Source organism: Littorina saxatilis, linkage group LG14 (genome assembly GCF_037325665.1).
Source record: "Littorina saxatilis isolate snail1 linkage group LG14, US_GU_Lsax_2.0, whole genome shotgun sequence".
Taxonomy (NCBI): Eukaryota; Metazoa; Mollusca; class Gastropoda; order Littorinimorpha; family Littorinidae; genus Littorina; species Littorina saxatilis.
In genome coordinates this window covers 37,012,987-37,024,980 of record NC_090258.1, presented here as the reverse complement: position 1 = coordinate 37,024,980, position 11,994 = coordinate 37,012,987, and the positions used below count along the sequence as shown (strand labels likewise).

Below are 11,994 nucleotides of genomic sequence, written 5' to 3'. Positions count from 1 at the left end.
ATTGGTACACTGCGGAACAAACTATTATACTATCCCAGGGGGCGACGAATACAAACGCTACTTTACAAGATCGTTCGTTTTTCTCCAGAAAAACTGTCACAGACTATTCTGAAGAAAAAGTTAATAGCAATAATGCTGCAGAAAACCAAGTAAACATTATGCTTCAGAAAAACTGTTTTACTGCAGTAAAAAAACGTTGCTTCGGCGAAAGATGACATTATGCAGAAATGCTGCAGAAAAGACAGTTTTTCTTCAGCATTTCGGTTTTTCTCCAGAATAACTGAATAATGTCATAATCCGCCAAGAGCCAGTACAAAATGCTGCAGAAAAAATGTAAACAGGTTTTCTGCAGTAAAACAACAGCACCGTTTTACTGCAGCATTCTTGATTTCAATTTTACTGCAGTAAAATGTTTTGCTGCAGAAAAAAACGCTGCTTCGGCGAAAGATGACATTATGCAGAAATGCTGCAGAAAAGAACGGTTTTTCTCCAGCATTTGTCTTTTCTGCAGAATAACTGAATAAAGTCATAATCCGCTAAGGATACTTTATTGCTCAAGGATGGAGTAAGAGAGAGAGAGATGGAGAGAGATGGAGAAAGAGAGAGATGGGGAGAGAGAGAGAGAGAGGGAGAGAGAGAGATACAATACCGAGAGACAGACACAGATTGTTACAAGTGCATGTGTACACGGCAGCCACTTACTCGTGATAAATACAGTCAAAGCAACTTTTCAATTACTGAAATACTGTATTTCACATGATAAATTTATAAATCCAAAACATGGTGCTGTCCAAAATATATGTCAGTAATTACACACACACACACATGCACGCTCTCTCTCTCTCTCGCACACACACACACACTATCATCATTAGTGCCAAAGCACACAGCAATGTTGATTACCAGCATGCAGTATTGCCATCTTCACTGTCAAGTCATTTGAAACTACATGTATAGTGAATGCAAACAAAAAATGAAAGCACAATGAACAGTTCATGTACTACAACCTTCAATTCAAACTTTTGCACTCTTTCCGTCAGGAAAGACACTTCTTAGTTCTTGCCATCAGGTAGTTTTCCTTAGACATTTATCCAATATGTTACCAAATGAAATTTTAAATCGAAGCATTCAGTGAAAAAAACACCTGGATGTTACACACAAAATGCATATGCACAAACCAGAAGCTGCAATGTCCCAATGACATCTTCGAAACAAGACAGCATAAAAAGCCAAGCTATAGTGACTGTAATCCTCAGGACGCAGTGTTGCTATGGTCACTTGGGATCCTCATACTCGTGCGGCATTGCCAGACCCACCGTCCTGGCACTGGACTCTATCGACCTCTCCCCCTTGCCCTTGTACAGCGTGTTCAGCTCCTGTTTGACACACACAATCCACACATGGTCATTGACTGAAACATAAAACATCTCTGCCATTCTACATCGTGTTCAGCTCCTGTTTGACACACACATGACACAATACACACATGGTCATTGACTGAAACATAAAACATCTCTACCATTCTACATCGTGTTCAGCTCCTGTTTGACACACACAATACACACATGGTCATTGACTGAAACATAAAACATCTCTGCCATTCTACATCGTGTTCAGCTCCTGTTTGACACACACATGACACAATACACACATGGTCATTGACTGAAACATAAAACATCTCTGCCATTGTACATCGTGTTCAGCTCCTGTTTGACACACACATGACACAATACACACATGGTCATTGACTGAAACATAAAACATCTCTGCCATTGTACATCGTGTTCAGCTCCTGTTTGACACACACAATACACACATGGTCATTGACTGAAAGATAAAACATCTCTGCCATTCTACATCGTGTTCAGCTCCTGTTTGACACACACAATACACACATGGTCATTGACTGAAAGATAAAACACCTCTACTATAGCAGAATGATGGGAGATAATGTCTTGCAAATTTGATAATAACTGGTCTGTCCTTAGTAGCTGATAAGAGGGAGAGGTCGTTACGGGAGGTTGCACTGTATGCATTAATCAGCTAACAGCAGCAATGCAATACTGCAGGGTGTTTGGTCAATTGGTCTAATTTCCCTCTCATGAACAGACACCCTTGGGCCATTATAGCAAACCTGTCCTTACAATTACAATTACATTGCAGGTGAACACCCCCCACCCCCATGCCTTAACTCACATGGAAATGCACAAACACATTTGAGTCTATGCTAGCCACTACTTGTGGCTACAAAACGATAACATCAATTAAACCCCTAACAATATACTACCAGTTCCCTCCCCTGCTTCAACTATACTTTGCAAAAACAACTGCTGGTTCATTTTATGGCACATCACACTCTGACCAGCTGATAAAGTTGAATACATCGTAGTGATAAACACCGTAAAATGCCTTTTTTTAATTCTATATGGGTTGTCCATGACCCACAACATACGGACTGTGTAGTTCAAATGATGTCATTGTTTATTTGTTTGTTTACAAAGATAATCCGTTAAAAATTACTCGACAGGAAGGTTCTATGGTGTTTGAGGATTTACAATTAACATGATTTCTCAATCAAGAACTGACCTGATACTTTTAGAGATACAGACACTACTGTGAGTGTGAGGCTCTGGGTTGCAGACCTGAAAGTGGCGAGTATTTTTACTCGCCATGGCGAGTATACACATGTAACTGGCGAGTAGAAATGTTCATCTACTCGCCAAATGCAGGTACAGTTGCTAAAACAAATTGTTGGTTTGGCTAGTAAAGTTTGCTCTCTGGCTAGTACATTTTCAGAATCACTAGCCACAGGCGAGTATACCATTTGTTGGACTTTCAGGGCTGGGTCGTCCATGACCGAGGAAGCATGGTGAAAGTTAAAATGTACATGTATTTTGTTAAGCTTTATCTCCGGCACTCCTGCATGCTGACCACTGACCTCATACTTGCGGTTGCTGTGCAGGAGACACAGGTATGTGCTGGCCATGTGCCCGACCTCATTCTCTCCACGACACTCCTTCTCCCCCGTAACCTGGAAGCGACGAAACAGGTTCTCCACATATGCGTAGGCTGGCACTTCCTGCAGCTTGTTCTGAAACACAAGATTCAAGTTGAGTACAAACACACACACACAAACGCTTCGTCATAAACAACGCTTAGAGTTGTTATTGTTTGATTGTCTATTTCAGTATTAGTTTGTTGTTGTTTTGGTGGTCCCATTTTTCTTAACGTTGCACCTATACCTCATTATCCGCTCTTCATATTTCAGATAAGATCTTGTCACAACAAATAGAGATGAGCAACAAAAAGGTATATTTCTTAAATTCATCCGCAGGCCATCAAAAGTGATTTGTGCTTTCCTCCTGTGAAACTGAAAGTCAATCTATGCTGAAAGTTTTTTCGAATGCCATTGCCACTATTAGTAGTACAGTAGAACTCCCCCTTACCGACCCCCCTTTTTACGACCGATTTTGCCACCATGGATGCATTTTACTATACCGTAAACCCTTCCACTAACGACCTTGAAAATATCCAGAAAAATCAGTCGTAAAAAGGAGGGGTCTTTATTGCGAGTTTGTGAGGTATACATGTACTTTTTTTCACAGGGGTGGCAACTGTTTGGCAATTCAGTCTTGAAAGTTGTGTCCGTTATCCTATTTTTGTTCCCATTTGATGTGCATATGGATAAGCATGATGTACGTGCATACATCAGCGCACAGACAGGCAGACATAACACAAACACACACGCGCGCGCCTGCGGTCTCCTAGGTAAAACTCAGTGATTGACCCTGGGTAAGAAGGTCAGTGTCTGTAACCTGGGACAGGAAGAGTTTCCTCTCAAACATCAAAGGATACCATCCCATAGGTAAAACTTGCTCATTGGCAAGTATGGGTCATTGACCCGAGGTCTCAGTTGGTGAGCACACATTCACAGAATACATACACAGCAATTCATTATTGAGTTGTCCTTCTAACTGCCCCTACACAACCCCTCCTATCCCCCCCCCCTGCTTCGAGGGCAGTCCTTCAATTGTGACAGCAATAGGTGAGAAGCTGACAGCCGTGGGCCACTGGACTTGCACGCATTACTGACTACAGACTACCACCCCTAACTCTTGATGTGTGACTAATGGCGTGCGTGTTCCGCGTGTGCTGGGTTAAACTTTGACACTCACTGGTTAAAAGGAAAGGTCAAAGTCGTTATTGACCCTAAATTGGTTGGTCGGTCGTCAGAAAAATGAGGGCGTCGTTCTTGGGAGGTTAGTTACAGAATACAGTGTGAAAAGCATCCGTGCCGAGAAATTCGATCGGAAAAAGGAGGGGGTCGTTCTTGGGAGAGGTCGTTATGGGAGGTTTCACTGTATAATGAACCCCCAGTGGACGACTCACCTCAAAACGCGACTTACGACCGAGCTTTTTGGGATGATTTACGACTTTCGCGCACTTTTCGAGCAGACGAAAACACAACATGGCGGCTCTCACTCCTCCAACTATCGTGAGACGAAAAAAAAAAAGAGGCAAGATCCTAATACATCCGGTTTTCCTCTGTACGCTATCTTGTCAGTTTTCCGACAACTTGTTGACAAACAAAGATTCGCGAAAGAAAGAGAAAAGCGCTGACTCTTGAGTAGAGAGCTAAAGTAATCGAGCGAAATGGCAATCCGCGGCAACTTCCTTAGGAGTCCGGAAGACGCAAATCCTGGGTATCGTCAAGGACTTGGTGTTATCGAGATGGCAAGAAGGATAGCGAAACGAAAGTACGCAAAGAGAGGTGCCTGTACGAAGACCTCAACGATTGTGTATGGGACTAGTTTGGAGATGCAAGGTGAAGAAAAATTCCTGTGACTGTGAGCGGAAAGATTATTCGGGAGAAAAGTCGTTATGCTTTCCATCGAGTTAGGACATTCGGATTTCACTGGTTCGTTAACACGCCACAATGTCAAATGTGCTTCACTCAGCGGGGAGCGAGCATTACGCCATTAGTAAATTATCTTTGAAATTTGAGTTAAAGCTGTTCTGCTGTAATGTGTTTGGGTGTGTGTGTTGATATGACCGTAACTGCAACTGTGTGTGTCACTGTGTGTGTGTTTGTGTATTAACATGATAGTACATACACTGCAACCAAGTTCATGACCACTCCAAAAACTCAAACCCCCATTTTAAGACCCCCCCCCCCCCCCCTTTTTAAGACCTTATTTTCAAGGTTTTTCCAAAGTCGTAAATGCCAATGGGGGGTTCCACTGTACCGTACGTCTTTGTAGCACTAATGCTGCAGATCAAAGAGTCAGTCAACAACACACACACCATTCAAAGTCAAAATTCAGAAAATTGCCTTTTGGAGATGAATAAAATTTTACCGCGTGAAAGCTCTGCAAACAGCCAAACTGCACATGTTCAGTTTACTTTCTATTTGAGTCTTGACCTACCAGCAGCTGAAGGTTGAATTAAAGTCAGAGCTTCCACCAAATGCAGCTTGACAAAGCACACAAGTTAACAGCTTATATAACTCTTAAGAGCTTAGTAGTAATGCACACGCAAATACCATAACACCCTGCTTACTGTTTTGTAAATGAATTTCATTTCCTTCGACAACTGTCGAAAGACTTCTTTGGAGGCCGCCATCTTACTTTTAGCGTCTCGATCACGGCGACGAGAGTTTGTACGGGATTTAGCCGAGTCTACTCTGCACAGACACACGAAATCCATTTGATTTATTTTGCTTTTTTTGGTGTCTGCGCAGGGTTGGATCTAGAAAGGGTGGGGTCATGGATTAAATCTCCCCCCCCCAATCCTTACCAGGCAAATGCACTTTTTTTCTGAAGGAGAGACCAAAAATACCCCTAGGGAACACAACCAAGAATTCTAAATTTTATGTTTCAGTCAGCCTCAACTGACAGTTGATAACGTTTACAACGTTCATTAAACTCTTAAGATTCGCAAATATTTCAAATACCTTGCAGCTGTGTTTCACTGATCTAAAATCTGATAAAAAGAATGTTAAAAAAAATCAAGTTCCATTCACTATGTAACTGTGACAAAGAAAGATGAAGGAAGGTAAAAAAAAAAATCATTTGTCACTTAGGCTTGCTTGAAGAAACTAAGGTGTGCATGATTAGGATATATCCCGATTTTCTTTATGTGTCTTACTTCAGCGCATCATTTTTTGGGGCTGTTGTTGTTTGCGTGTGTGCATTCAAGTGTGTGTGAGGGTGTGTGTGTGTGTGTGTGTGTGTGTGTGTATGCATACTTGCGTGCGTGCATGCGTGCGTGTGTGTGTGTATAAGTTTGTTCTGAGTCATGCAGAGTGCATCTTTCAAGTAGGAACACGCACGCACACAATGTCAAAAGAAAATAAGAAGAAAGTTGAAGAGTTTACGATATAATGCTTTCCACAACCTCACTCTCAATTTGTAATTACAGGTATGATAAAAATGTCAACAATTTGGAATTCAGTCCGATAAAAGTTAGATTCTTTTGATCAACATGATAATTCTACAAACAAGCAAAATCTAGAAATTGACAGTTGTATTTGAGTACTGGCCTAGTTGGCATGCCCAATCACCAAATAACAGCTTAAAAAAACAGAAAGTTGTAAACCGAACTCCATAGCAGCAGTCCGTGGCAATACAAGCATAATTTTAAACACTAAAAACAATTCATATTTGAGGTTGATTTAAACTTTTAAATTTGAAACAATGCATGCCAGAAAACGCTGAAAACTAGCAAACAGATTAAACAACAATTAAGTGAATGAATACTACCAGTTGATATCACTGTTGATTGGCTCTGTTGACGCCCGGTATAACACCCTGTGTCTATCCTGTATGTGTCTTCAAATCACAAGGCTGCAAGAACTTAATTGGCACTGATCACAGTCTGTGTACACATGTTTCTTTTCGCCTGTATGTATTAACATGTGTTGCTTCACATCACCATGCAACCAGTGAGAATCTGGCACCACATTGAAGATGTGCATGCTTTTTATCTCTTGTACATGTGTTGACATGTACATGTATCACTTTAAATCAGAAGACTGTGCGAACCTAGCACCACACACTGTACACACATGCTTTCTCTCTCCTGTGTGTGGACATAACCAAGCTAAGGAAAGGTGTGGAAAATCGGAAGTTCCCAAACCAGGGAGACAAAATAACACGCTTTCACCTTATGCAGTTAGGCAGTTCGAACGTGTCTTGAGTTGTTTATGGTTTTAAAAACTGACCTACGATTTAAGAGCAGACATCGGCCTCGAGAAGCACCGCAATTTTGAAGAAATTCGTAGCCTTTTCTTATTGAGTATTTGGTACGAAAGACCCACTTGATGTCTTAATTCGCAGAATAAAAATGGGTTCTTTCATATGTTAGAACGGGAAAGCCATATCTAACATCATACAGAATTGTTCATAAACCTGAAAAAACACTGAAGTCTTTTTTCAAAAACTATAGTCTGTTTCAACGACTTTCAGCAATTTTCAACATTATAAATCGAGAAAACAGGACAATTTGAAAAAAATTTGGTGCACTAAACAGTTTTTCTGATCACCAATCATTGTGAGAAACTTTCTTTACAATTTTCTTTCATGAAGAGTATGTATTTTACTAGCAATAGGCGTGTCCCCTGTTTTGAGCGAACACTGTTTTCGTGGTGCGCTACCTGTTTTTTAAAGAAAAGAAAAAAATACACAGCAGCCATAAATCCTCTGTATTTGAATTTCTTTCTTTCTTTATTTGGTGTTTAACGTCGTTTTCAACCACGAAGGTTATATCGCGACGGGGAAAGGGGGGAGAGGGGATAGAGCCACTTGTCAATTGTTTCTTGTTCACAAAAGCACTAATAAAAAATTTGCTCCCGGGGCATGCAACATAGTACAATATATTACCTTACTGGGAGAATGCAAGTTTCCAGTACAAAGGACTTAACATTTCTTACATACTGCTTGACTAAAATCTTTACAAAAATTGACTATATTCTATACAAGAAACACTTAACCCTTACGCTGCCAATCAAAACTTGCGTATGTGCATTCCTGACTGCCAGGGAATATTGGAGTTCGGGGTGTAATAATTCACAAAAAATTCTAGTTCCAAACTGGCAGTAGGTAGGTAAGTAAAACCTATGTTATTTTTAAGGGAAATTGAACCAAGAATCTGTTTTTAGTGTCTAATCATGGAAATAATAATTAGTTTGGCTTATAATGATGTTTAAATATGAACTTTTGACAAATCAGTCCGGCGCATCTTCCGGTGCCTGTGGATCAAACACAGGTGGCTGTTTTGCTCGCTCCAAGAAAGGATTATAATCACTATCATCTACCTGTTTGCAACAAATCGTCCGAAAGAAGATCTCCCCCTTCCCCTGTCAGTATCCATAGTCATTTGCACCCCCTGTAGCGTCAGTCCGGCTTTGTTTTTCCCTACCGTGGCCCGGTCGACTTCCACCGTTTGCCATTTTGACGAGTCGAGATTTCTCTCCCCTATCCTGTCGCCAAGGCCGAAAATAGCCTTCAGACGCAAAACCGCGTCACCATTTATGTTTATTCATGAGAATGAGGTATCCTACCAAGCCATTGGCTGCTATTTTTGTGTCAGCAGTGACATTGCACTTCTGGAAAATCCCGGAACCGTCAAGACGGGTAAACCCGTCCTAAGGCGCTGCGGCTGCACAAGCGCAGGATGGGTATACCAGTCCTAAGGCAGGCAAGTGGTTAACAAGGGTAAAAGGAGAAACAGAATTCGTTAGTCGCCTCTTACGACATGCTGGGGAGCATCGGGTAAATTCTTCCCCCTAACCCGCGGGGGGTCTGTATTTGAATGAATTTCAACTTCAATGCATGAAGACCGGCACGGTGGCCTAGTGGTAAGGCGTCCGCCCTGTGATCGGGAGGTCGTGGGTTCGAACCTCGGCCGGGTCATACCTAAGACTTTAAAATTGGCAATCTAGTGGCTGCTCTGCCTGGCGTCTGGCATTATGGGGTTAGTGCTAGGACTGGTTGGTCCGGTGTCAGAATAATGTGACTGGGTGAGACATGAAGCCTGTGCTGCGACTTCTGTCTTGTGTGTGGCGCACGTTATATGTCAAAGCAGCACCGCCCTGATATGGCCCTTCGTGGTCGGCTGGGCGTTAAGCAAACAAACAAACAAAAAATGCATGAAGAATTTGAAAAAAACGTTGGTTATACCTACTGTCTGTGTTAAAATGTGCCGCTTTAAAGTCCCAGATGGCAGGAACCTGGCACCACACTCTGTGCATGCATGCTTGTTCTCTTCTGTATGTGTTGACATGTGTCCCTTCAAACCAGAAGACCGTTTGAACCTAGCATCACACTCAGTACATGCATGTTTTTCTCTTCTGTATGTGTTAACATGTGTTGCTTCAAAGTCCCAGACAAACATAGCACCACACTTTGTGAATGCATGCTTTTTCTCTCCTGTATGTGTTAACATGTGCCAGTTCATTTCATGGGACCGTGAGAAACTGGCACTACACTCTGTGCATGCATACCCTTTCTCTTCTGTATGTGTTAACATGTGTTACTGCAAATGACCAGACGGCAAGAACCTGCATATAAATGCTTCTTTCTTTCTTTATTTGGTGTTTAACGTCGTTTTCAACCGTTCAAGGTTATATCGCGATGGAGGGAAGGGTGGTGGTGGGATAGAGCCACAATTGTTTCTTGTTCACAAAAGCACTAATCAAAAATGGCACCCGTTTAATGAACCAAAAGAAGAGATGGTTCTACATGTACCAAAAAAATAGATGCTTTCACCAAAAGAAAAGATGGCTTGAGTGACAAAGAATTAAAGTACACAAAAAAATTTGATCCGCCAAAAGAATTGCTGTCTGAACAAAAAATAAAATAAACTGGCAAAAGCAAATATACTCAGGCAAAAGAAAATATAATCAGGCAAAAGATTGACTACTTCAGGCAAAAGAAAATATAGTTTTAACAAAAGAAATGGATAGTCATTCTCCAACACAGTGAAACACTTTGAGAGAGAGGCTGGAAATGTCCGGTTGGTTGAAAGTGATGGTCGGCAACGGTCGGACGGTCGGTGACGGTCGGCAACGGTCGGCGACAAAAAACAAGTGTTGCACCAAAACAAACACTCTCTCCCTCTTTGATTTTTTTTATTTTGAGCAAGCGTCTGTTCACACGTGAATAATAAATCAGTTCACTCAAAAAGTTCACTCTATTGTATACCCGAGTTACGACGACAAAAAACAAGTGTTGCACCGAAACAACCCCTCTATCTTTCTCTCTCTTTAATTTTCTTTTCTTTTGAGTGAGCGTCTGTTCACAAGCGCATAATAAAACAGTATGAGTCAATAAAACAGTTCACTCTATTGTATCCCGAGTTAATGACATACCCGGCATTGGTCTTTACTTGGCTACATTCTGTAACACTCCATGATAATGCCTCGAAGGAAACAGACGTGGCCATGTGGCATCTGCTGCGACGACACTGAAAATCTGAGTAGTATCGAATGTGAAGTCAGTATCATACCTCTCTCTCTCTCTCTGTCTCTCTCTCTGAGTCTCTCTCTCTATCTATCTGTCGACAATCAGTAATGCCTGGCCGCTTCTGTGGAGAAGTTGGCCCTCCCTCCCCCCCAGCCTCTTTTCTCTCGGTTGGGTTTAGTATATATAGAGAATGGATTTTACACCCATGCATACTCAATGTAGCCATAATGTTGCCGGCGTCATTGGCAACCTCTCTTGGATTTCACAAAGCAGTTTTTGACTTATTTTTCTGGGTTTATAGCGATACATATTTGGAAGAAAAGAAAGTAAAAAAAAAAAATTAAAACTACACTTTCCGGTTTCCACGTACGGTTGTTGTTAACCTTTGTACTGTTTAAGGCGACTAATTGATCGGTTTGTTCGTCATTTAAGCATTGTCTCTCTCTCTCTCTCTCTCTCTCTCTCTCTCTCTCTCTCTCTCTCTCTCTCTTACCCTTCCTCTCTCTCATTATGTCTATCTGCCTGTGTGCAGACCTGTGTGACATGGTATCACAAGCGACGTCTGCAAATATCCGAGGACCAGTGGCAGAAGTGGGAAAAGATAGAGGAAGCCTATATGTGTCCCACTTGCGTTGGAGTTCCATTCGACTATGAAAAGGGCATAGCAAGATTAGAGGAGGTACATTTGCTATAACAAAACAATGGGAAATAAATATAAAATAAACATAAAATATTTATGTTAACTACCACAAACACACACACATACACACACACACACACACCACCACCACTACCACACACACAACAAACACACACACACACATATTCACCCACCCACACTATTATTTATTTGCGTCAGAGGTACATTTGCTATAACTATACAATGGGAAATAAATATAAAATAAACAAAATAACTACATGTTAAATATCACAAACATACACACACACACATACCACCACCACCACCACACACACACACATTCACCCACCCACCCACCCACACTATTATTTATTTGCAAAATTACATCAGTGTAACTGTCTTATGATAAAGGGGAAAAAGAGAAAGCGCTAAAGCTAAAACAAGTACGTGATGTACAATCGAGTTTGTTTCAGGCGGCTGGAAAGGGAAGGCTGCATCTGCGTAAAGTGGCCTTGAGGGAAGAGATGCTTCATGTTGGAAACCTCACTGTCACCACAGATCACACTGATATCACAGCAAAACAAACAGAAATAGATACTGTTTCTCAAACTTTTCTAAAAGAAATGAACTTACCCGGGAAGGCCTTGCAAACTCCAGCAGACGGAAACTGTCTGTTCCATGCTGTCTCGCTGTCTTTAAAGGGGGATTGTTCCATGACCACAGAGTTACGATATAAGACGGCTTTAACCATGACACTATATGCGTCAGAGGTGAAAAGCAAGCATATGAATCCTGCAGCAATTGACTGTGTCTCACCGAAATATGACGTGGCAGTTGGTGAATGTGCCAAAAATTACAGTTTTTCTTCTGCGTGGACAATAATGGCACTGT

The 11,994-nt window shown here is 41.5% G+C and overlaps 1 protein-coding gene across 2 annotated transcripts; it reads right to left on the bottom strand.

Annotated features, from left to right (window-relative positions):
* Positions 1-727: 727 nt before the first annotated feature.
* LOC138947707 (protein FMC1 homolog) lies at positions 728-5,684 on the bottom strand. Of its 2 annotated transcripts, none has more exons than XM_070319241.1 (3): positions 5,560-5,684; positions 2,939-3,091; positions 728-1,376 (listed from the first exon to the last, which is right to left on the bottom strand). In XM_070319241.1, exons 1-3 carry the CDS (start codon positions 5,620-5,622, stop codon positions 1,275-1,277), a joined length of 318 nt encoding a protein of 105 aa, XP_070175342.1. In that variant the 5' UTR covers positions 5,623-5,684; the 3' UTR covers positions 728-1,274. The 2 variants fall into 2 exon arrangements, with proteins under 2 accessions (XP_070175342.1, XP_070175343.1); XM_070319242.1 differs by lacking the exon at positions 5,560-5,684 and adding an exon at positions 4,390-4,485.
* Positions 5,685-11,994: the final 6,310 nt, after the last annotated feature.